The 26,358-nt window shown below is 38.5% G+C and overlaps 2 protein-coding genes across 2 annotated transcripts in view; both read right to left on the reverse strand.

Moving 5' to 3' along the window:
- Positions 1-26,358, reverse strand: part of trmt11 (tRNA methyltransferase 11 homolog) — a 47,847-nt gene that overhangs the window by 15,685 nt on the left and 5,804 nt on the right. The window contains exon 2 of the mRNA XM_058747736.1: positions 19,201-19,393. Within this exon, the coding sequence (XP_058603719.1) occupies positions 19,201-19,383 (183 nt within the window). The 5' untranslated portion in view covers positions 19,384-19,393. The remainder of the gene's footprint in view (positions 1-19,200; positions 19,394-26,358) is intronic.
- Positions 491-3,390, reverse strand: hint3 (histidine triad nucleotide binding protein 3). Its single transcript, XM_058747740.1, has 5 exons — positions 3,197-3,390; positions 2,133-2,250; positions 1,868-1,937; positions 1,632-1,758; positions 491-1,207 (listed from the first exon to the last, which is right to left on the reverse strand). The coding sequence occupies exons 1-5, from the start codon at positions 3,323-3,325 to the stop codon at positions 1,169-1,171; spliced, it is 483 nt and encodes a 160-aa protein (XP_058603723.1). The 5' UTR covers positions 3,326-3,390; the 3' UTR covers positions 491-1,168.

A 26,358-nucleotide genomic window follows, 5' to 3' on the forward strand; every position in this document is an offset into this window, starting at 1 on the left:
GGATGTAATGCTAATGGCCTGAGGGTGAGTAAACTTTCATTTTTGGGTGAATTATTCCTTTAAGCAGGGTTTTTTTTTTTTTTTTTCTCAGCAGGGCAACCTACAGACGACTTAATTCTGATGATATCTCTGCACAATGATTTATCCTCAGACATTACACTCATTCACCTTTAAGTGAACAATAACAGTGCAAAATTGTGGTCTTGACAAGCCATATTCTCAAACCATAATCACATTAACATGCCATCACTTTGATGCACAGTGTTAAGGCACACAATGTTTTCCTAAACCTCTCAAAATGTTTTTTTTTTTGTGTGTGTAATGGAGTAATTTTTTCATATAATGAATCACTTACAAGAAAATTACAAGTATTGACTAGAAAATACATGTCAGCTGTTCTGTATTGAGTTGCTTTGAACTTATTCTAAACATAATTAATATGAAAATATATTTATAGTGATGATAATGTGATAGTTTTGGAAACACAAAAACTATTAAAAAGCAGATAACACATATGCAGGTTATTATTTATTTAGTTTACATGCTTATACATATCATACAACCTTACACCTCTCAATAATTAAATACATCTGAGGCAATATAGTATAATCTATGTCATGTCATAAACAGTATCATACGAAGGAAGAAAAACATAACTGCTCTTGCATCATTGTTGCAGTACAGAATATCAAAAACACTGCCATGTATTCTGATGCCAAAATCATTCAGCTAGTGTGAGGTTAAAGGTCAAAGCTAATTATTGAGATTAATTACCATTTTTAGCTCATTCATATTTAAAAACTCTTTGTCACAGCTCTGTATCCTTAAAAATCATATTACTTTAGTAAAACTGGAAGAATCCCAACTGTTCTCTATAAAAGATTAATGACTCTGTCAAATGTATCAATGTCATTACTATTCGGCATGCTTTTTTCCCCCAAAGCAATTGAAAAGTTGCTGCCGTTTTGTAGCTTCAAATTTGATTAGCCCGTCTGGCTGACGATATAACTAACAGAAAACATAGCATTATGAGTATTACAACCCTGAGGCACATGTCTGTGACCTTTTGTCATCACAGACATATTGACTAGGACTGTTATTATGAGTAACGTGGCCCTGGGCATCTCAAACATGAATGTATTTTGAGTTCCTCTAACTTCCTGTACATTCAGCTCATAGAGTTCAGCCTTTGGAGTAATTGGTCGGCCTGAAAAATAAAGACATACAAGGGTTAGCTATACATTTGCACACCAAAAGCAAGGGCAAATCAAGAATCCTATCATTTAAAACAAAGAAAACATTTATAGTAGTAGAATTGGTAAGACTAAAACATTTCTCCACACGGATCCATTTGAGCGATCAAAAACAAAAAAGGTTTTCATTCCCACTGTAGCTTGTTCGCTTTAATTTAATACAATTTGCTTGTTCCAATTACATGACAAAAGGTCTCCTTCAACAGACGTAATAACTGGCAACGTCTTGCTACGCTGAGAAAACATTTTGTTTTCTAATGCATCAGTGACCTGCTCCAAGGGAATATGATTATTAGTTTTAGTGGATGTGATTTAGTTGTGAACTAAATTACAGTGAATAGTGGATTGCATTGTTGGTTTGTTCATTTGATTGCTTACCGTTACGAACCAATACGAGTTTAGCCTGTAGATCAAGCGGGACAAGAAGCCCATCTGACTGACAGGTGCGAGAACATGGAGATGCAGATGTGTGACAGAACAGAACGGAGGCCAATGGAACCCAAACCTTGGAAATATAATTGGCATGTGATGCATCAGAACATAACTCACAATGTTCTGCATGCTTCATAAACAAGGACTTGATTTTCGTGTAAGTGGCAGATGTTTTTCATTACCTAACATCATTTAAATCAGTCACATCGTTCTTCTGAAGTATCTCTTTCCCCATCTCCACCAACTTCTCCACTAAAAACCACAAAAACAAGAGTTTGCACAGATGACTCCTCAGTAAAGCATGCTATGCGTAACTAAGCTGGGAAGTCTGACTACTTGTACACGTTAAATATGACTCATTATTTCAGATTGTTACTGTAGAAAGTAGCTACTGTCAGAAATGTCTAAACATTTACACCAGTCTTGAATAACTCACAGCGTGTTTACCTAATGCTACATGCTCTTTGCCGAGAGATTTACAATTGCCCACATGTTTACTTGGTACAACCAGATAGTGATGTGGAGCTCCAGGGTGGATATCTCTAAAACAGGACACGGTGTCATCCTGAAAAACAGGGTTTTAATTCATATAACAACAATTGCAATACACAATTTATTTGAATTAATTTGTGTTATATTGTGCTTCATTTATACATTTTCATTTTTGTTTTACATTTTCGTTATTACTTTGACAGCGCTATTGGTGACCCTGGAGCACAAAAACAGTCTTAAATTGCTGGGATATATATGTAGCAATAGCCAAAAACACATTGTATAGGTCAAAATTATCCATTCTTTTTCATGAAGATTTTTTTTTTTAATTTCTTACCGTAAAATATATCAAAACCTCATTTTTGAAAAGTAATATGCATTGCTAAGAACTTCATTTGGACAACTTTAAAGGCGATTTTCCTTTTTTTTTTCTTTTTCATTTTTGTATCTCGGCCAAATATTGTCTGATCCTAACCATAAAACCATACGTCAATGGAAAGCTTATTTATTCAGCTTTCAGATTATGTATAAATCTCAATTTCGAAAAATTGACACTTAAGACTGGTTTTGTGGTCCAGGGTCACATTTTACAAATTCTGATGTTTTTCCGATGTGCTTAAATACACTGTAAATTGTGCAATAAATAATGTTACAATGAGCGTGGAATGCTAACGATTCTATTATAAACATAATTAAATTTACAAAATAAACATGATATTTCAAAATACGTAACTCTTTATTTATTATGACGATGGCCGAGTAATCATCGCATTATTGTTTTATTAAAACACAATTACAAAGGAAACAAAATCACATTTTGCAAAGGAAAAGATGCTATACGTTTAAGGAAATACTCTGATAAATGTTAGGACACGTCGGTCTATTACTTCTATAAGCAAATATTGATTTCATGAAACATGTATTGTAATGTGTATTATGATCTTTAGCCTCTATCATAATGTCATCGCGCATCTGCTTGAGTTATGATATCGTGAATAAAGCACTGACAGCACACTCACGTTATACAGGAGCTCAGTTCCCATTTCTCCCTTCACGATTTTGCAGAAAATGCATTTTGTGTCGTATCCATCATCAGTCTGGTTCGTTGTACCGATCTCAGGTGTCGGTGTGTTTACGGCGGCTGCCATCTTCAAAACGTGAAGTCGGCGCTAATTACATCATCACAAACACTAGCGTCACGTTATTTCAACATATAAGTCCTCTAAATCCGGGCTTTTTAAAGCCAATAAATCCCAAATATGATGATCCCTTTGTGAGAGAACCCGAGTTAAAATATATGCTTGTATATGTAACGTCTAAAAAAGAATAAATGATTGGATTTTATATGGCCTTTGTACTAAATCCTAATCGATTTATTAATATATTAAATTAAAATAGTTTTTATTATTATATTAATTTATTTTTTGTATTTGTTTTAAATATTTTAATCCAATATTAACTTAGAAATATTATTTAAAAGAACAGTAAAATGACAGTGGCAGAGCATCCTAAAAAATGCAATATAAACTATTCTTGAATGCATGGTGCAAGAAATGAACGATGTATAAAAATAAAATTATTAAATTTTTTTTTTTTTTTAAATAAATTAAAAAAAGTTTTTCACAAAACTACAGGCATGTGTTGAAACATTTTGTCATCTTGTTGTAACATTTTCCATAATATAATGTTGAAATATATTTGATGTGCTATTTCCTGTTACTTCATTTATAGAAGTCCAGATTTTTAATCAAATTTATTCAGATTGTGAAATTATGAAGAAAACTCTAGCCACACTTCAAATATAATTTCATGCTCATAAAATGCACGCTCAAAATCTGATTATAGGAAACATTTTCCATTCAACTGTGAGAAATATTACACATTTCTAAGCAATTTAGGATATTTCTTCATATGATATTGCCAGAACCTAGAGATATTTATTCTTTGGTTTCACTGTTATTTCTTTTAAATGGTTAAAAATAATAATACAGTAATAATCTTTCTTCTTCTTGTATTTAGAATAAACACAACATTAAACCCTAAAACATTAGTCCCACCAAAAAGAAGAAGAAATTAACAAAGCGCTTTTACAAAAAAACAAAAAATTGAGAAGTCAAATTATTTTCTATAGTAACTAACAGTACAGTTTTAATGATAATTAAAATATGAACCCTGGTTTATTAACGGGGTGGTAACTATTTCATCCCTGCTTGTAACCCTCAAACTAGAATAGGCTTGGCAACCCCTTGTAAATTTTTAGTGACCCCTATAGTGTGGGTCATGACCCCTGGGTCAGGAACCACTGCTTTAAATTATATATATTCAAGCCCCTTTCAAATTTGATTAGTTGAGCATCTCCAACAGCAGTGAATAAGACACAGCTGTGTTATTCTTTGTTTACCGCCTATGTCTAAGGAATACTATTCATTGTGTGCAAGCTGCCAGCGCAGCAGAATTTGAGCAAAATCTCCCTGCAGAATCACTCAGACGGAGCTCCCAACCGGTTAAAGGTTACTAATCAAGAGAGGCAGAAAGGATAAGTGAGTGACAACACACTATGTTAAACTGCTCTGTTTAGCGGGTCGACCGAGCAATTAATCCCGAGCACTCCAATATGTCACGATGCCACATTTACCGCCTTAATGTATGCAAATGATGTCATTAAAATGCATGTTCATGTTTAGTCTCTAAATTAAGAGCTCATTTGCACTCCCAACAATCCAGAGATTCATTATTACAAATTACAAAAATAATAATGACTCAAGACATCAAATTTACTCTCCTTGTACACCCTCCCTTATTTATATTATGAATGTGAAAATAATTTATGTGACAATCAGCAATTTGCAGCCACTGTATTGGAGGTTGTCAGCTGGCCAAAGCTATTATGTTATCTCTTGTTCTGCGGCTCCATATGATAAATAATGTGCCAGAACATGACTGTATGCAATTACAGTCTGCTGTGGTATTGTAGGAATGCAAAGGATTATAAAAAAAAAAAAAAATTAAAAAGAGAGAGAGAGGACTAGCGAATGTAGGACATAGACGATGGTCGTGATGTGAATGGAAAATACAAACGCCTTAGAAATAACTGGGAAAATATGAAGTTAAGCACTGGCAAAAAACAACGGATCTCATGTGTCTCTAAATGATTCATGACCAAAATATCAACTCCAGCATTGAGGAAGTCAATGTTTTGTCCTGAAGAGGTTGTAGAATTATTCATGAGGCATCGGCTTTGTAAATAGATCCTGTTGATTAAAATGGAGGAAGTTGGGGGTGGCGACAACCGCAACTCATGAATCTCTGGAGAGAGAGAGAGAGAGAGAGAGAGAGAGAGAGCTACAATGAAGGGAAAATATTCAGCTTGTTTAATCATGTTCTGCCCTACTTCCAACTTCCTCTTTCATTCCATACATCCCGCTGAGACCATTGCCATTGCCACTGGTCATCGTCACACTTGGCTTTATGAATCTCAAATTAGCCTGTGTATTTTTATGAAATTAAATGGCTATGCCTTTACAGACAACATGGTTGAGAGGTCAAGAGGCATTTTAAGAGAAATGTAATCCGCTTTTTTGACTTTTCAGCTCGTTTCTGCTATTTAAAGTCACTGTGAATTGATTTTCGCAAGCTTTTACTTCCATAATGTCACACATTGCAAACAGGAGTGAAACAAGATGTTAAACAAGATATAAAGTAAATGTGAGTTTGCTAAAACAAAGCCTATGGCTAACATTATCTGTTTATTATATTGTATGTGTGTGCATTGTTTAAAAGTTTGGGCTCAGTAAGAGTTTTTAAAGAAGTTAATACTTTTAGGGTGGATGAAGTTGATTAAAAAATAAAGACATTTATAAAGTTACAAAATGTTACTAAAGGCTGCTGAAGTTCATTTTAAAATAGAAAATTTTAATTTTAATAAGTAATTGTAATAATATTTCATTATATTACTGCTAGCACTGATTAAATAAATGCAGCATTAGCAAGCATATTATATTCACAACTCCACTACAAAAGTAAACAGGGTCATATTTTATTTTAAGCTGACTTTCAGCTCTAATTGGTACTGTAATTCCAAAAAAAAAAAAAAAACTCTTAAAACTCAACTCAAAAGATTTTTTTGGAAACCTATTTTTTAATTCTCTGTTATTCTTGTGGTGCCATCAGCCAATTAGTGTTGTCAGGATGTCATTTTCCTGTGGCTCCAGAGTGACTCAGTTGGCATTTGTGCAGGGCCGCTGCTGGCCAAATGGGTGCCCTAAGCAGAATTGTATTGTTGTGCCCCCTCTGTCAAATATTATGGAAGTAAAAAAAAAAAAAGCATATAGGGATCAAAATAGAACTTTAATAAAATATAAAAGTAAATAAATAAATTGTAATTAAATTACATTATTTACAAATTACAGTTGTAGCTCTAGACAGTTACCTACAGCTAGTAGTCTGATTGATTTTATAGCCTCAAGCATTCAGAAATCACAAAAAAGAAAATTAAGCAGTTTTACTACGATAAAACCATAGTAAATTGTTTTAAGGGTTGTGATGTCCACATGTTTTTGTTGAAGAAATTATAGAGGCTGTAGCATTTCTATCACAAAAAGGTGGCCAAAAATTTAATATTAAGTGGATATTTGAATTAGCCTATGTTTGGTCAATATTAAACAAGTACAGTAAGTGTAACAGCAGCAATTACCAGGCCTTTGGTGCCCTTTACAGGCATTTGTAACATGTAATGTACATAAATTGTTTATTTTGTATTACATTATGTATTTTAACAGTGTTATTCAATGAAACCATATAATTATTAATTAACCAATCATTATTGCCTCATTCATTTTAATGTCTGATGTTGGCTTAGGTCTGTTTTTATAACCACAAAAAAAATATTATCCTAGTACTTCTTTGTAAACTATTATTTGAAGTAACGAAACAATGGTTAATTTGCGGTTACCATGGTTACAAGAACCATGATTTTTGGTTTTATTCGTAGTAAACACGTGTGCTTAGCCTGCTGCCTACTGTGTTCACCGTAAAATGCATTTTTTATAATGATATATATATATATATATATATATATATTAGTGGTGGGCCGTTATCGGCGTTAACGTGCTGCGTTAACGTGTGACTCTTATCGGGCGATAAAAAAAATATCGCCGTTAATCTATTCTCAAAGTTGGGTTGGGAGCTGGGTCTATACTACGCAAGCTATGATGACTTTCACCTTGATATTTTAGCGCGGAAGTATACCTAGCCGAATTGCACTGTAGGGGGCGAGAACGAGTCTTCGAACCTGTGTGTATGCGTGCTAACATGGATGCAGCTATGAAGCCGCCAGGTTTGCTTCAGGGAAAATTTATTTTTAAGAAGCTTCCCAATGGAAATCTGCAAGTCATTTCTGTCTCTACGTTACATGGTCGCGCTCTCTGTATCGCGCGCACAGCGGAGTTCCGCCCCGGTTCGCACACACACACACACACACACACAAACAAGCGTGGCGCACACACAAGTGAGCACACTCCCACTCCTATTTGTAAACATTAAGCCGCAAAACGTCTATTTAAATATGACTTCTGTGTGTCTCTGTGTTAATGTATGGCACAGACGCGCGGGTTTGTTCACTACTCATACAGAAGCCCGCGTGACGCTTGCGGCGATATTAACGTCTGTCGTCTCACTAAATGAGGACATAAATACATGAACAACATCTCCAGAACTGCTCTGAGAGTCACTTCATGAGCATTCGAGCGTTTCATTTGAGAAAAACTATCCTCACGGCAACCCGTCAAAATAAAAGTTCGGTTTCACTTGAAGATATTGGGCAGAATGTAATAGGCTACTACTACTAAAACTATTAAAACCTTATCTTTAAGGAATAATCATACAATGTCTTCGATGTTATTATCAATATTAAATTCTTGATGACTGCTAGTTGTTTACTACTAGTAGTAAACTTATTCTGATCTACTTGGCAGAATTCAAATGAGCCACTTTAATCTAGATTAATTCCAAGATTACAGTGAGATTAATCTAGATTAAAAAAATTAATCTATGCCCACCACTAATATATATATATATATATATATATATATATATATATATATATATATGTAAGGGATAATCAACGGCTAGCTGTGCATTAAACGATTTGAATGCAGATTAAATGTTAAAAATAATGTTTTTCAATTATACTGTAATGTTGAATGGCTATAATTAATAGGGAAAATTAAGGGAAAATGCTTTTAATAGAGACACCAGTAGCAGTATTGGTATCAATACTTCATTATTAATAGGCTATACTTAGCAAAAAGATGCCACTGAAAACATATTTAAAATATACTATCTTTATGTTGTTTCTACATTAATTTGGAGGTTCAATGTGAAATTATGACAAGATAAATATGTGATTAATCATGATTAATTACAAAAAAAAAAAAAAAAAAAAAGTGTGAGGGATGAGAATGAGTATTAATGTTAACCTTTTATCAATTTTAGATTTCAATTTAATTTCTAATTTTATAGGTCCCTGTTCATGTTTATATTTATATTTTTATTTATGTATATGTATATGTTAATTTTAATATTAATATAGAACGAAAGTGTTTTTTTTTTTTTTTTAACAAAGATGGCAGAATCACGTATTTTCAGGTGATCATGCACCAGCTGAGCAACTGCTAACATGACACTTTCTCCAGGTATTATTCTGATAGCACCACAGTGTTTTTAATTCAATTAGCCTACCAAATTAACAAATAGCTTATTTACTATAGTCTCTGCACATTAACCTGATGTGAAAAATGACCTAAAGGTTGAGTTAGGTCAGTATTACCGCATTCTACCAGCAGGAGGCAGTGTTATGACATCCTTCAGCACACCCTTTGAAGTGTAAACAGTGTTTTACTCTCAGCTGTTTCATCATGTTCGTTCTTTTCAAACATCTGCACTTCTAATTCTCTTCGTCAAGTATGTGTGTAAGATAAACCATGGTAGATGTACTGTACTAGACCCACAGCCGTGGTCACAACGTAGCAACAGTAGCGCATTGTGGAAGTACTAGATATTAATGCATAAACTGTATTTACATATCTCATATATTAATGCACCGTTGATGGTAAATGCTTGCAAGTAATCTCATCAGTGTCTACTTTAATCCACACGTATCATGGAAATGTTAGCGTAGCTAAAGAGAGCAGGTACCGTGAAACTCTCTGTTTACTCAGCTGTCTGTCACTCTCTAGACATTCTCTCCTTCATTCTTGTACCTTTCTGCACAGTCCATTTACTGTGGGTTTGCAATGCACCTGGTGTTCATTTCCCTCTCCTCTTTCCTCCAGATTCAGTGTTTTATCCTGAATTAGGGGGTTTTCACATTTGGAAGTTTTGGTTCAATTTAAACAAACTGTGGTGCGATTTCTCTGTTAATGCGGTTCATTTGAATAAGTGTGAACGCTGCCATCCGTTCCTTGCGACATGCGGGTCCAAGACCACTTGTTCGACTGTGGATGTGTTCACACTTGCAGTTCAGTTCTCTTTATGGTTTTGGTCTGGACCAAAAGAGAAAATGATGTTTAGTTTTGGTTCACTTAGCATTCACACTGTCATATTTTACATCAAACTTAAAGACGCAAAACAAAAGGCAAAAGGATACGGTCACAACCTGATGGGACAACTTTTCTGATGTATATTTGGTGACCTTTTCGAACATCCAAAATAATGCTGTGTGCTGGGCTAAATGCGCTCATTTGATGTGTGTACATATGGTGGCATTTTTAACACCAAAGAACTTATAAAATTTGTAAAGGAGTCAAAACAGAAGGCAGGAATTGCTCAGTTGCACACATGGAGATCCGCTGCAAGGAGACGGTGGTTCTGACACCTGTATCAAACTGGACAAAAACAGGACTTGATGTCACAAGATGTGGCTCTTAAAAGGACAGAATGCTCACCTGGTTCTTCACTTGGATGCTACAGTGCGGTACAGGCATCGAAGATTGTCGATTAGCAAATCGATTAGCAGATCTCTTTAAGCACAATGGAGAAATTCCTGCTGCTGTTTTGACTCCTTTACTCATTTTAAAAGCTCTAGTGAGTTATCATTTGGCAAAAATTCCACCATGTGTACACAATGAGTGCATTCAGTGCAAACTGCAGTTTTGGATGTTCTGTAAGTTTGCAAAACATATGTAATAAAAGCTGTCCAATCAGGTTGTGACTGTATTCTTATGCCTTTTGTTTATCTTTAGGTTCAGTGTTAAAATTGACAGTGTGAACGCTAAGCAAACTCTCATTTTCCTTTTTAGTCCGGAGCCAAAATAACCAAAAGAACGAACTACGAGTGTAAACACTGCCTTAATCATTGCTCTCTTTTTATTCTCTCTTATATTTGCCAAGTAATGATGACTGACAGCTGCTGACATCCATGACATAATAGAATGACTGTCTGTCATAAAGTCTCTCGAATGTGTTTGACTCTCACGTGTAGGCATAAATCACATGGCGAAAGTGATCCATTAGCATTCCCTGCTCATCTCAACTGTCCTAATGCTAACACTTGTGCAGTCTATATTCATTTATCCTTTATTCAGTTATACACTTTTGATCTAATAACCTAAAAAACAGAAGCATTTTGCCTGCAGAATGGTGTATCTAGCAGGGGAAAACCCCTGTGATTTGCCTCATAGAATTGAAATATAGCTGTTTATAAGGTATGGTTTTCAGTCACATGGCCAGATATCAGCCTTACTTATCATGCATGACTGTATTTTCATTCGCAAAGGGCAATCTATCATATAACGACAGGAGATTGACAGAATACAACTTTTCTGTGCCGACAGCCCCAGTTGAGTTCCAAGCACAGAGAAGAGAATGATACCATACCCTTAAAATTGAAATACTTAAAAAGTAGAACTGCATCTTGAATGCCAAAATATAATTCCATTATAGCACCAAACAGAAAATGAATGCATAATATTGACCTGGAGTTATTCCAACACTTTTGCGATGAAAGAAAAGCCTCTTATCTAGAATTGTAATTAAAAACTGTTACTCTTTCCCAGTTTTATTGGGACTTCTTCATGAAATACGAGCACTACAGAAGAAATTTCTGCATTCATTGTACATAAAGCTATTCTTACCTAAATTCAATGGGACAGTTACATACGAAGGTTTTATAAATGATTTGCACATAATTTCTTCTGCTAAAACATTTTAACACAATGCAATTGAAAATGTACATTTGCTGCTTTAAATTCAGATGCCTTAAAATTACAACCTGCAGTGATGAGTTTATTATGCGTTTCGACCACTTTGAATTTAATTACAGATGTAGAAAATTGTGAAACTTGAGTAGAAATTGTGACAAATTAAATGAATGCAGACAAAAATGTTTTGTTTTGTGAGTAATATCCAGGATTCAGGATGATACATAGTCATATCGTGCCTCACAAACATAACCTTAGATGAAAATAAATTGAACACATACGCACTTATTATGTCTGCTGTATGAAGACCGATGAGCATGTTTATATGCAAAGCAGTTTGTTCAATAACTTTTGGTTATGCTGCAGGATCGCACAGAGTAAAATTAGCTTACCAAGTTCACAAGCTGTGGAACAGCACCAAGAATGATGTAGGACGTACAGAGTGCTGCTTCTCTTCACACTGTTCAAGGTTATCACACATCACAGTGAAATTCTCACATTCTCAATCAAAGTGAATCCCCTTGAAATAGACCTGGACCATTCTTACACCAAGCTAACAGTGCCAGACCTGGATCACACACACAAGACATCTGCTGCCACTTAGAGGGGCAGCACTACTAGAACTTGACATCAAACCAGAGAACACAACCTTCAGCAATAGAACGTCAAGGTGAAAAGTGAATAGTATTTTAATTCCATAACGTGCCACATTTATGAGTAAAACAGAGTATTTAGTCAGACTGAATGAGAGTTTGCTAAAATAACGACTGACTTGTGGTTGGTTAACATTATTAAATAAATCATTATTTGATGGGTAACCTAAGTGTCAAAATGGTGTAATTTTAAAATATTTAAATTAGTGCTGGGCAACGATTAATTGCGATTAATCGCATCCAAAATAAAAGTTTTTGTTTATATAATATATCTGTGTGTATTGTGTATATTTATTATGTGTATATAAAGACACACACATACAGTATATATTTTGTAAAGATTTACATGTATTTACATGTATATATTTATTAATATAATTTATATGATATATAAATATATTTAATATATAAACATAACACATTTTTCTTAAATATATACATACATGGGTGTGTATTCATATATACATAATAAATACACACAATACACACACATATATTATGTACACAAAAACTTTTATTTTGGATGTGATTAATCGCGATTAATCGTTGCCCAGCACTAATTTAAATTGCATATTTTTATTTTAAAATTAGTCTGCACTGAGATGATTTTCATGAACAAATATAAAATGTAAAAAAAAAAAAACACTACTATTTTTTTTTAAATTTAAAATTAGTCTGCCCGATGATTACTTTAATAAATAAATACTATTTAAAAATTTAAAGGCGCTAAACTTTTTAATACAGTAAAAACAATAATATTGTAAAATACTATTACAATTTACAGCTGTTTTCTCTTTTAATATATGTATTTTATTCCTGTGATGGCAAAGCTGAATTTTCAGCACCATTACTCCAGTCTCACTGTCATATGATCCTTCAGAAATTTTTCTAATATACTGATTTGGTGCTCAAGAATTATTTCTTATCAATGTTGTAAACATTTGTGCTGCTCAATATTTTTGTGGAAACTGATCATTTTTTCAGGATTTTTCGATGAACAAAGTTTAAAAGAACAACATTAATTTTAAATAAAATAACCTTTTGTAATAGAATAATCGTCTGTATTATTTAAGTTCTTTACTGTCACTTTTAATCAATTTTATGCATCCTTGTTGAATAAAAGTATTCATTTAAAAAAAGTAGTATAGATAGACGTGTGATCATAGCTTGACTAAAAAAAAAACAATCATTACAAACTATAATATTGCTGCTGGGACTATAATTTTTTAAGGATAGCTACGCAGGAAGCTTCATAGTTTCCTCTCTCCTTCTCTCTATTTTTCAGCTGTAAAATCGGCTAATGGCTCTAGCAGTTGTGTCTGCACAGGATGGCTGTGAAAACACCTTAATTGTTACAATAACAAAAAACCCGAGGACAGTGGGGAAATCCACCATGTTGAAAACCGAGCTCGGTTCAGCCGTTTGTATCGGCATTGCCAACCGCTTGAGGAAAGCGAAGGCTTGTTTGAAGACTATTCATGCTTTTTTTATTACAACTTCACCGCGAATAATAAAAAAACTGACATGTTGTGTCGAAACAGGCAGAGCCGGAGGAAGTCGTATGTCTCGACTGCTAATTGCTGCAGAGGGCTGTCAGTGAGGTCTGTATGATCGTTATTGGTGCTCTGGGCTGAAGGCTGTGTACTGCTCCTGTGGGCCGGGGCATTCCATCCTCTTGCTTTGTTTTTGCTGAGCCAATTAGCGAGCGTGATAACATCTGGTGCAAGAGGACAATGCGACTCCGTTCACATCCCCTAAGTGAGTGTCTCTCCCTGAAGCGGCGAGGGCTTGAGCAGGCATGCTGGGAAACTGGAGAAGGAATAGCATATGGCCCCAGCTACTCTGATACAGCTGAATGACTTTCTCTTTTGCTCGCACACTCTCGCTCGCTCTCCAGTTCTCTCGCTCGCACTTTTTACCTCTTTCTATCTCTGAACGCGCACACACACACTTCACAGAAACACACACAGCCTGACTAAACAGGATTACTGGGAGATTCGAGAGGGGCATGGAGAGATGATGGAGGATAGCAAAGATCAGATTGAAATGCTGTTTAGTTTTACGAATGCGGGAGGACATGGAGGTTTTAACGGTGCGGTATTTTACCAAGCTCTCAGTGAGGATGGAAATAAAACAGGTTGCGAAACATGTTCCTATGGATGTTACCACAATTCAGAACTGTGAGATAGAAAGACAGAATTATGAGATATAAACTCACAATTATGAGATATAAACTCATGATTGCGAAGTATAAACTCAGAATTGCAAGAGTCAAAATTTTAAGATTTATATTGCACTGTTGTGTAAAAAGGGAAAAATTGCTACAAGAAATGGAATGGTTTCGTCATTGGTTTTGTTTTGAATAAATCATCGAGTGATTCAGTGACAGTAACATTTGATTCTGAATGAATCGGTGCATTTGAACAAATCGGTTGAATGAATATTTTCAGTGTCTTATAAAGTCACTTGTTGCCACCTACTGGTGCATGAATGTAACCTGCAATGTAAGGAAATTTCCACATTGCAAATGGATACAAGTAGTCCAGTGCTGTTGGAATGTATATCAACCAATCAAATTTGAGTACTGCTGTTGGCCCTGTAATGACATATACAGTATATATATGACTTTTGTTTATAGATTTTTGGAAACCTCCACTATTTTATGAAATTTGTAGTGGTCAGTGCTTCATTAACTGCCATATCATAGTAAATTCTTTAAAAATAAAAAAGAGCATGAAAAAATACAGATGCGTGATATATACAGCAATGGCAAGCATTGACTCTGCAATAGGCCTACCAGACTTTAATTTGCATTCAGCGGCTGCACTGAAATAAAACGAGCGGGTATGAATTTGAAATATGAGTGACTCTGCTCGGTTATTTGCGTAATTATAGCATAGAGAGGCTTTGCCCTGATTAGACCTCAGGCTCTCTTCCCTACAAACTCGCTGTCTGTCTTTTCTCTGTTATCAATTTGTCAGAGCAGAGTGGCGTTAAACATGCGCAGCTAGCTGGGTAATTTGATCAGATCGGTAATTTAGGAATCAATCACAAATTGGATGAAAAAGGTAAACTGTTACCCATGTGACGTGACCGCTGTCGATGTGCTGATTCGGTCACTCACGGCTGAATGAACAAATCGTTCTTTAAACGACACTGCACAAGCTGCAAACTGTTAAAGAGTCATACTGAAGTATCCGATGGGATTCTTCTGGAGTCTATGCGCTGAATTCTACACTACTAATCAAAAGTTTGTACACACTTGACTGAATTCATGTTTCTTATACCTCATGCGTAAATGTTTTACATTCATTTTCTAGACAAATGTAAAATGTGGCTACATGAAAAAGAAATAGCTATGCTAAAAAATAATAATTAAATCAATAATTAAATCAATTATTTAAAATAGTTGTTTGGTTTAGTTATCAACAAATAATTAACCTAAATAATTAAATGTAATTTTAAAAACTTTTTGAGGGTTAAAAAGAGGGGTTTTGCTGGGTTGATGTATTTCCTGTTGGAACAGGAAGTTTGGGTGGGACATACTGAAGGCTAGTCATTTTTTTCCATAAATAGCCAATAAGTTTTAGTTATGTAACATTGATGAACCATGATTTGATATTTTGTAGTGTTAGGGGGTGGGAGATTCTCATTATAGGGAGCATTTCAAATCTGTCATAACAAGAGTTACTTGAGTGTATAATGAGAACATTTTTAGGAGAATATTATCATATAGATGGCTTCAGAGCTAATAAGCATGAACTAAAATCCACAAAACTTCAAAATTTAAAATGCCCAATGTAACCATAGCTGTAATCTAAAAGAAGAAGGCAAAAGATCGTTATGAGCTATTTAACATTTTTTGGTCATTGCATACTTCCCAATCCTTACATTTGTATTATATTATCATTTTGATGACTTCGATATTATTCTAAAATATGTAAAATAGTAAGATAAATATAGAATAAAGATTGAATATGTGTGGCCAAATATTTGACTGTTCTAAGTTTTGAAGCACTGAGGCAGTAATATCATGCATTTCAGATTCATAATATAATCTCCCAGACATCTCATATTCTAAAATTTCTTCCATGTATTGCCATACCTCACTAATGCCTCATGGGATTGTCAGCCATTTGTTATCTCCTAGATTTCACACTGACTACTGGGCTTTCCACAGGAAATGATCCAGCAGTGCAATGAAAAGACGTGAATAGCATAGCTTGAAAGCTAATTAGGCTGCATAACACTCGCTAATTTGTAGGTAATGTAAAGAAAAGATCATGACGGCTCATAAGAACACTTCCTGAACTGTACAGCTAAAATGCAGAATCTCTGCAGGGTGAATGAAGGTCACATTCTCTTCCCGCTGTTCACAAACCTACGCCACGCGATCGCTTCTTTACCTCTGCTAAATGCTAAAAGAAAACTGTGCGCTTGACTCCGGCAGGCTGTCTGACCATATGGCCGCATTCATCATGTATCAGCGCTCATTAAAAGAGCCGTCATTAGGCACTGGTGCTCGGCTGGGTGCAGCTGCCCACACCTGACAACCCCCCTGATTCTTTCACCTGAAATCTGCTGCATAACCAGTCTGCTGCTCAGTCAGGCCACACTGTGCCTACTGCATAACCAACCATACAGACACACACAGTCACCCTGAACTGGGATCAGTTGCTGCACTAAGTGCTCGGATAACAGCTAAATTAGCATCACATTCAGGTAAAACCGCCAGAGCAGCGTAACGTGAGATAATAATGGTTGGTTGGTACCTGAAGTTCGGAGGTATAATGATCTAGGAATGATCACCATCGTGCCCTTGACACTTAACCTCTGGTTTCTCCTATAATTTGGGAACTGTAAGATGATTTCACATAACAGTAATGTTTTTTTTAACTAAAAGCGGAGTTGTTAGATATTCTGAGTTGTTGCTAGGTCATTGCTGGGTATTCTGGATGGTTGATGGTAGAGCTGCACAATTACCCAAAACGAATTATATCACATGTTTAACCACTATAGAGACATCAGAGCCAGTGGCAAATTCCAGAAGATCTGGCCGAGGTAAGGCTGTTCTCAGCGGGTTCATGAGCGCTGAATGGCTGCTGATGCCCTGGAGCTCAAATGTCTGTAAACGTCAAAGCAAATTTTAAAATAGACGTTATCTTTATTAACAAACTGCATATTTAAAGTCTAAACAAGTACATTATAGCCTGAAAAAAACTCTTAAAACAACTTTCCGTGACACGAAACAATAGTATTTTTAAATTTTAGTGGATTTGGGCATCTGCCATGACACTCGCTGTGAGAAATACGGCAAGCCGAGTGATACAAATGGTGAAAAGGTTGAAGAAGCTCTGTTATCACTCTAATATCGCACTCTTATCAGCCAATCAGATTCGAGGATCAGAAAGAACTGTTGTGTGTGTATACAGTATATACTGCAAATATAGTGAAACTGCATTCAAACATATTGACAGCGTGGAGTTCCATGAACCATTTGACTGCGTATCAGAGCATGTTGCAGCTTTGTTGCTATTCTTTGTTGGTTGTTAGGGCATTGTTAGGTGGTAGCTTACTGTCCCAAACCAGATCTTCCTGTCTAAAACTGTGCATGGAGAATGGCTCCAGTGTCTCATCAAAATGCCTGGCTAACATGCATCATACAGTAAATAGTAAGCCATAGACTGACTACAGACAGTGGCTTTATAGGCAAGTTGCTTCTTGAAACGTATTTTCAAGGTCACCTGACGTGGTCCCAGAGAGAGATACAACATAGGGGCCAAACCTAAAGCTAATCTCAAGAATGTATCACATGTCACAGCTCTGCTTGTTTAGTCTCGTCCATCTCCAGCCCACATTGTTGAACTTGTGCGGTTCTCTGCATCCCACACACCGCTCAAGAGCCTTAGACGGAGAGCGAGCGCTAACATACGGCACGTTAAATGTCTTCAGCACCAGAGCCTTGTCCCAGATGGCTGCTGGAGTATTGTTTGATTTTCCTTGTCATCAGAATGTTAACACGCATCAGTCTCACCCGACTCTTGGCATCGAATGAAGCTTGAAAGTGGATTTTCCCATCCATATAGCAAACCATTATAACAGACTGACAGTGTGTGGTGTTTATAGTTGTACAGTCTCACCTGGTACTTGGATTTTCTCTGTCTTTTTTTTGTGTTTTTCAAGTCTCTTACGCTCACTAAGGCTCCACTTATTTGTTCAAAATTACAGTAATATTGTGAAATATTATTACCATTTAAAATAACAGTTTTCTGTTTTTATATATTTTTAAATTTGATTAATACCTGTGAATATGAATATATATATATATATATATATATATATATATATATATATGAAAGAAATTATAGTAATACTTTAGTATAGGGACCAATTCTCACTATTAAGTAGTTGCTTATTAGCATGACTATTATTAAAATATTGGCTGTTTATTAGTACTTAGGCACATATTCTGCATGACTATATTATACATCCCTAATCCTACCCAATACCTAGATAATGGCGAGAATTGGGCCTTAAAATAAAGTGAGACCACAATTCTCTCTCTCTCTCTCTCTCTCTATCAGTAGACCAAAGAATTATCTGTCTGTCTGTCTGTCTGTATGCCTGTTTTGTAGGGGAAAACCTTCAAATGATCTGTCTACCAAGTCTAGACCCTGAAGGTGTGAAGACAATGCTTCATTATTCATCTTGAGCAAACTATCTGTAGGTGCATAAGCAGTATTCATAAAGCACTAGCAATAGCCCTCCATACATGCAATGCATTATGCTTATCATAAGCTTACTGCAGTGAGTCGCCATAACAACAAAGTGGTGCAAAATGCAAATGTTGTGATCGAAGAGAGTCCAGTTATCCCTCATGTTTTTCCATAAATTATCAAGAAAGCATCAGCACCCTTAAGTAAGTTCATTAATCAAGGACTCACTAATCAGCTATGAGAAGTAATGAGGTAAATTAAGCAAAACATGCAGAGCGGCTGGGATTTTCTCCAAAGCAGCTTGAGAATCAGTGCTAAAACACTGAACAGCTTATTATAAACATTTTCAGATTCTTCAACAGAGCTCTTCCCCATCCCGAGCCTCTCAGACTACAATGACGTGGTGTGTTATTTTACGACATGAGCTAATTGTCTCAGGGACTTGTCTTGGCAGTACCTTCAGGTTTGTGATTGAGCTGAGGGCCCTGGTATTCTTTAATGAAGACTTATGAGGGAAACGATAGCTGTTGGCTGCCGAGAGGAGGTAGATTTTGGGCTGGAGCCTGAAGCCAAGGCTGGTCTGTGTCTGCCCATAGTGTGCTGTTTTCTGGCAGCATCCATACAACAGAACTCCAGACATGTGTTGTTATCTGTTGAAGAGAAATATTTAATGAAGATCTGTACAATAATGCGGTGATGCTCTGATCAAATCTCAGCTGCAGCATATCTGAGTATCATCAAGTAAGTATCTGCAGAAAAAAAAAATGCTAAGGATTATGGGCTATTTTCCAAATGTAAATTCAACTTCATGCAGTCACCTGCAGAACTACTGTAGAATTACACCTAAATGATATTAAAAGAACAATTCACCCAAAAATTTAGACAATGTAGACAATGCTATCAGAATGAGAGTTCAAACAGCTGATAAAAACATCACAATAATCCACACAACTCAAGTTTGTAAGAAACACAGAAATCCATTAAGGCATTTTAATTGGAAAAAATATCCATAATATCCAAAGGTCTGTCCACTATTGTCATCTCACATCAAAATACTGACATATTTCAACTGCTTTCACTGTTAAACAGTTTCAGTGTTTTAACTTTAACATATTTCTCTCCTGATTCAGACAAGTCTTTTTCACTGGCAAAGGCATGGGTGAAGTTAAAAACAACCTAATGATGGATTTATTTTTAATTTGTTATTACAAACATGCGTGATTTTGCTTCACAAGACATTAATTGATGGAGCTGTTCATGTGGATTACTTGTGGATTATTGTGATGTTTTTATCAGCTGTTTGAACTCTTATTCTGATGGCACCCATTCACTCCAGAGGTGAGCCATTGTGAGCAGACATAATTGAATAAATTTACAAAGAAGAAGAAGAAAAAAGTCAACTTTCCAATCAAGATCAAAATCATTTCAACATTCCAATCACGATCAGAGAGAGAGACAATTAAGTTGCAATAGAACTGCAAACATGACAACCTACTATTGCTATTATGTTAACAGTAGTTGGCTATAAATAGACTAGACAGATTGATGCCATTTTATATTCATTTTGGAAATGATGTGTGCCTGCTAAAGGTAATACGGATCTTTCAGTTTGTATTTGTAACATCCACCACATCTTCTCACAAAGCTGTCATGATTTAACCCAGATGTGTGCAAATGATTGTAGAACCTGAAAGGCTTAAATTCTCTCACACATGTGTATGAACAAACAAAAACAAACACCTTGACAGGCTGGCAGGGAGGCTTCTCAAAAAGCTCATTGCCACACAATATCTTTGAGAAATGAAACCCAGACCAAATTCTCTCTCTCTCTCTCTCTCTCTCCTTTATAATACATCACTTTATGCTGAATGACACTCCACATTCTTTTAAAATAGAACCCAAGAATGCATGAAGCAGTTTAAATGAAACCTGGCAATAACTCATAACCACTGAAATGCATGGCTGATTCATATCATACATTTTAAAGGATTTTGATCTCTTTGGGGATTTTAAAATGTTTGGCAAGTCATCAAGAAATCATGATAATGAGCAGCCTAAAATACACTCATTAAATTAACATATACAAATCATTCTTCTAAAGTAATTCTGAGGGTGTGTGTAAAAATGATATAGGAATAGTTGACCCCAAAATGAAAATTTACTGAAAACTGACTGGCTGTCCAAGATGTAGATGAGTTTCTTCGTCAGAACAGATTTGGAGAAATTTAGCATTACATCACTTGCTCACTAATGGATCCTCCGCAGTGCATGGGTGCCGTCAGAATGAGAGTCCAAACGGCTGACAAAAAACATCATAATAATCCACAAGTAATCCACACGACTCCAGTCCATCAATCAGCATCTTGTGAAGTGAAAAACTGTATGTCTGTAATAAACAAAATCCTACTAAATACATTATAGAATAATATTGTTTAAATATATACAGCGTATATATGTTTTAAACTGCATCTACAGTAGAACAATGTTTTAAGGCATTGTGGAAGATTCAGTTTTCTTGTCTCCTTTTCTTGAGAGTGCTGTAGTCTGTAATTAAGACTTCAAAGACAGATGTGGGCAAGACATAGACCACATGGTGGCAAATCAGACAGGAATTGTGGTGAAGCATTTTTTAGAGGGGAGTGATCTTTCAAGTGACAGTATGATCGGAGAGAAAGTAGAGAGATAAATGGAAGGGGACTCCCAAGACCAAAGCTGTGATTGGGACAAATTAGTTTGGATTCTGAGGACCAGCTGCAGGGGTCTTTTTCACACTTGCACACACACACACACACACACACACACACACACTCACACATATGGAACAAAATTGCTGAGAGCTGCTGCAGCTGAAAAGGCAAGCGGAGCAGGAAGCTGGTCTATGAGGCGAGAGATTGTGGCAGAGATTGTGTATTATTCAGGTTCTGATTGTGACATCTGCGGCGATGGTGACTTAATCTTTGCTGCTCTTCGCTTCAGAATCGCTGTGCTGCTCAACGCCTTTTCAAAGTTGCGTTAGATCCCATCTGAAGAGAAAAAATGTGACAGCTGCTCACCCCCCTTCCTTTCCCATGGAGAGTCTGTTGCACGATGGAACGAAACAGAGGTAAGGAGGAGAGATGGAGAGTCAATCTAATTAACTTACTCCTGATCGCTCATTGTGTTACACTTAGGGGAGACACCTGCTTCACATTTGCAAAGTATGTTTTGTCTTCCTCTGATCTTTTTTAACCTCTTTACTTTTTCTTGTGCTTCCCTCTGGCCTGACTTTTCACTCTCGTGAACCTCTCTCTCTTACACTTTTCACTATGTCCTTCAGGTTCTTAGATGTATACGTGTGAGAAAATTAGCCTTAATGAGAATTTCATTTTGTGCTCCTTGACGACTGTGCATTAATTACGGGGCATTTTCTGTAACATCAACGTCCACCTTTGGGAAATTCAAACTTATTCATTCAGCTGCGGCATAACATTATTCTCTGTTCTCTGCCTCTTATGAAAAAGGATGTGCAGGGGCCAACAAGTTCTAGAGCTCCGCCATCCTCAATGAAATTAATTACCGCTGCTCATGGGCATGGAATCCAATTTACATTTTCACATAGCTTATGTCATTAAGTTTTCTTCCCAGCTTGCCGTCGTGTCATTGCACAAATATCTATTATGAAAGAGCTGTTGTGCAAATTAATCGAGAAAATGAAGAAACCCAAAGGACACAGCGCTTTCCCTATAGAATACTGTGTGGGTGTGGGAGGTACACTAAGTGTTACATTCATGTTATCTGTAAGAAATAATGTACAGTCAGATGTTCAATATAGTTGAAATTATTTTAGAATCCTAAAACTTCCAATATGCAAAACAATTCAAAGGCAAACTGAGTTAATACTAAAATCCTCCTCAATATTGTGCCTGTTGAATAAGTGAAAATAACTGAACGCACCGGACACACTGGACACAGAAAATCATTTGGTGCGACACTCACAGCGAATGCCTGCATCCCAGTATGCATACTATTCATCCTAAATAGTACATGAGTTTAGAATAACTGTGTCATCAACTGGGTATTTTAGGGTCTCTTAACTAGTTGCTTATTAGCATGCATATTACTAGAATATTAGCCATTTATTAGTAGTAATTAAGCACATATTAATACCTTATTCTAGATGACTGTAGGATCAGAACGAGTCAGACAAATTTAAGATTCGATCAGAACATCGAAACATGAGGAGCCGAAATTCCAGAGAGGCCCCAAGAAAACAGCACAATGTCATAAATTAGATCCTAGCACCAGCCCGTCTGAAGACAGCCTAACCAACAAGCCTCTTTCACAGGACAGCTTGCAACATTAAGACAAAAGAACACTTATTGATAATTCCAACCTAGGAAGGAGACTGTCAAATTTGGGGCAATTAATCAAGACTGATGGTCAAAGAGATGCACCGCGTGATCAGCACATGTAGATCTGTGATAGAAATCACGAGCTTCTTTAGATTGACTTTTCCCCCACACAAAGGAACCAGACTGAAATTCCTTTGTCCAAAGAACATGTCTTTTGGTCTCCATAGAACTACACAGAGACTTTCTTTTTCATATGCACCTAAAATCATCCTATAAGGACATTTCTATGCATAACCCCATATTATGTATGTAACCCACACATTAGACTATCATGTTTTAAGCACATATTATGTATGTCTTTTTAATAACTATTGAATGACTTTAAGGTTTATTCGTGTTTGGTATGTATGAGCTTGACAATTATAGCTTGAAACGTTTCTTCCAATTGATTCTTTGTCAAATGTATCATATTCTGGTTTTAGAAAACACATCCAAAAGTATACTTTGCAAGAGTGTGTAAAATACGACTACTGAACTTCCAGCCAGTGGGCAACTTGGGAAACCCCTTTTCCGGTAAGGACGGCGACAAAAGGGAATCCCTTAACACAAAAGGCAACACAATGCAAGTAACCTCCAGATTCTAACTGAGCTGGTGCATTTAATATAAATTTTATCCTCATTGAGAAACCCAATGCGAGGGTTAAATAAGTGATTGATGGTTGTTCAGGTATATGCAATAGCACATATTGCTGTAAACTTGGGATGTCACATTTTCATTCTCTTAAACTCATCCTTTCTCTCTTTCTCTCTTTCTGCAACGTGTGAATGTGTGTGTTCATGTGTTAGATTAGTTTATGTCTTAGGTTTATATAAATAAAGTCTTATTTATATTGAAAAGAGAAGTATCTTGTGTTTTGTGCTAACAAGTTAATGTCTTAATCTGCCGATCTTGTTACTGTGCTTATTAATAGTGTTTTCACTATATTTTGGATTTTAATATCCAGTGCAGAGTTGATGTGATACGGCTCGTTCAGTGAATCGCCGGCCGACTCGATGATCAGCCGCAAACAGCGATTCTGTTCAAATTCCCTATAAAATCATAAATGATTCCCTTTGAGCTAAATTAAATTATTTACCTATTAACCCTACATGAACTTATTCTACATCCCTAATCCTACCCAATACCTAAACGTAATATCTACCTTACTAACTATTAATTGTCACGGGTTGGGAGGAACGAAGACTCAAGTGCTGGCAAAAGGAATCTTCTTTATTAACAAATTATAAAATAAACAAAAACACAACTGAAACCACCCCGAAGGGGAAAAAGCCAGAGCAAACACAAGTACTGAAAACAAGACATACACGAGGCACAGGGCAGGCGTAAATAACAGGCATACCTGGCACAAAAGTGAGACGAACGAGAGCAGAACAGAAAACACAGGGAGCTTAAGAAGGGACAGCAATCAGGAACACAGCTGGGGCAAATTAAACAATAATGAGGTGAGTGGAGTTTGGGGAATTGAATCCGGGAGACAGTGACCTCTGGTGGTGAGAGGGAGCATCGTGGACCCGGATTCATGACAGGACCCCCCCTCTAAGGAATGGCTCCCAGACATTTCCAAGCACCCAACCAGGGGATGGCCAGGCGGGAGCGGGCAGGGAAGGGGAGGGATGGGGAAGGAGAGGATGGGGGAAGGGAGGATGGGGGCCAGGTCCATGTGCTGGTGGGGACCTGGAGACTGAGGCAGCGCCCGGTGGGATGGGGACAGGGCAGAACCAGCGGCCACCACAGCAGCGTGTGCGGAGCTGCCACCCTGAAACGGGCAATGGCTGGCTCCGCTGCTTCGGGAGCCTTGTGTGCGGACACCGCCGCCTCGGGAACCTTGTGTGCGGACACCGCCGCCTCGGGAACCTTGTGTGCGGACACCGCCGCCTCGGGAGGACATGGCGGACACCGCCGCCTCGGGAACCCTGTGTGCGGACACCGCCGCCTCGGGAACCTGTGTGCGGACACCGCCGCCTCGGGAACCTTGTGCGGACACCGCCGCCTCGGGAGCCTTGAGTGCGGACACCGCCGCCTCGGGAACCGTGTGCGGACACCGCCGCCTCGGGAGGACGCGGCGGACACCGCTGCCTCGGGAACCTGTGTGCGGACACCGCCGCCTCGGGAGGACCGCGGCGGGCACCGCCGCCTCGAGAGGTTCGTGGCGGGCACCGCCGCCTCGGGAGCTTTGTGAGCGGGCACCGCCGCCTCGGAGGAACTGTGAGCGGGCACCGCCGCCTCGGAGGAACTGTGGCGGGCACCGCCTCGAGAGGTTCGCGGCGGGCACCGCCGCCTCGGGAGCTTTGTGGCGGGCACGCCGCCTCGGAGGAACTGTGGCGGGCACCGCCGCCTCGAGAGGTTCGTGGCGGGCACCGCCGCCTCGGAGGAACTGTGGCGGGCACCACCGCCTCGGAGGAACTGTGGCGGGCACCGCCGCCTCGAGAGGTTCGTGGCGGGCACCGCCGCCTCGGAGGAACTGTGGCGGGCACCGCCGCCTCGAGAGGTTCGTGGCGGGCACCGCCGCCTCGGGAGCTTTGTGGCGGGCACCGCCGCCTCGGGAGCTTTGTGGCGGGCACCTCGCCTCGGAGGAACTGTGGCGGGCACGCCGCCTCGAGAGGTTCGTGGCGGGCACCGCCGCCTCGGGAGCTTTGTGGCGGGCACCGCCGCCTCGGAGGAACTGTGGCGGGCACCGCCTCGAGAGGTTCGTGGCGGGCACCGCCGCCTCGGAGGAACTGTGGCGGGCACCGCCGCCTCGAGAGGTTCGTGAGCGGGCCCGCCGCCTCGGGAGCTTTGTGGCGGGCACCGCCGCCTCGGGAGGTTCGCGGCGGGCACCGCCTCGGGAGGTTGCGGCGGGCACCGCCGCCTCGGGAGGTTCGCGAGCGGGCACCGCCTCGGGAGGTTCGCGGCGGGCACCGCCGCCTCGGGAGGTTCGCGAGCGGGCACCGCCGCCTCGGGAGGTTCGCGAGCGGGCACCGCCGCCTGGGAGCTTTGTGAGCGGGCACCGCCGCCTGGAGGAACTGTGAGCGGGCACCGCCGCCGAGAGGTTCGTGAGCGGGCACCGCCTCGGGAGCTTTGTGAGCGGGCACCGCCTCGGAGGAACTGTGAGCGGGCACCGCCTCGAGAGGTTCGTGAGCGGGCACCGCCGCCGGAGGAACTGTGAGCGGGCACCGCCGCCTCGGAGGAACTGTGAGCGGGCACCGCCGCCTCGAGAGGTTCGTGAGCGGCACCGCCGCCTCGA

This window comes from Onychostoma macrolepis, chromosome 16 (genome assembly GCF_012432095.1).
Source record: "Onychostoma macrolepis isolate SWU-2019 chromosome 16, ASM1243209v1, whole genome shotgun sequence".
NCBI classification, from domain to species: domain Eukaryota; kingdom Metazoa; phylum Chordata; class Actinopteri; order Cypriniformes; family Cyprinidae; genus Onychostoma; species Onychostoma macrolepis.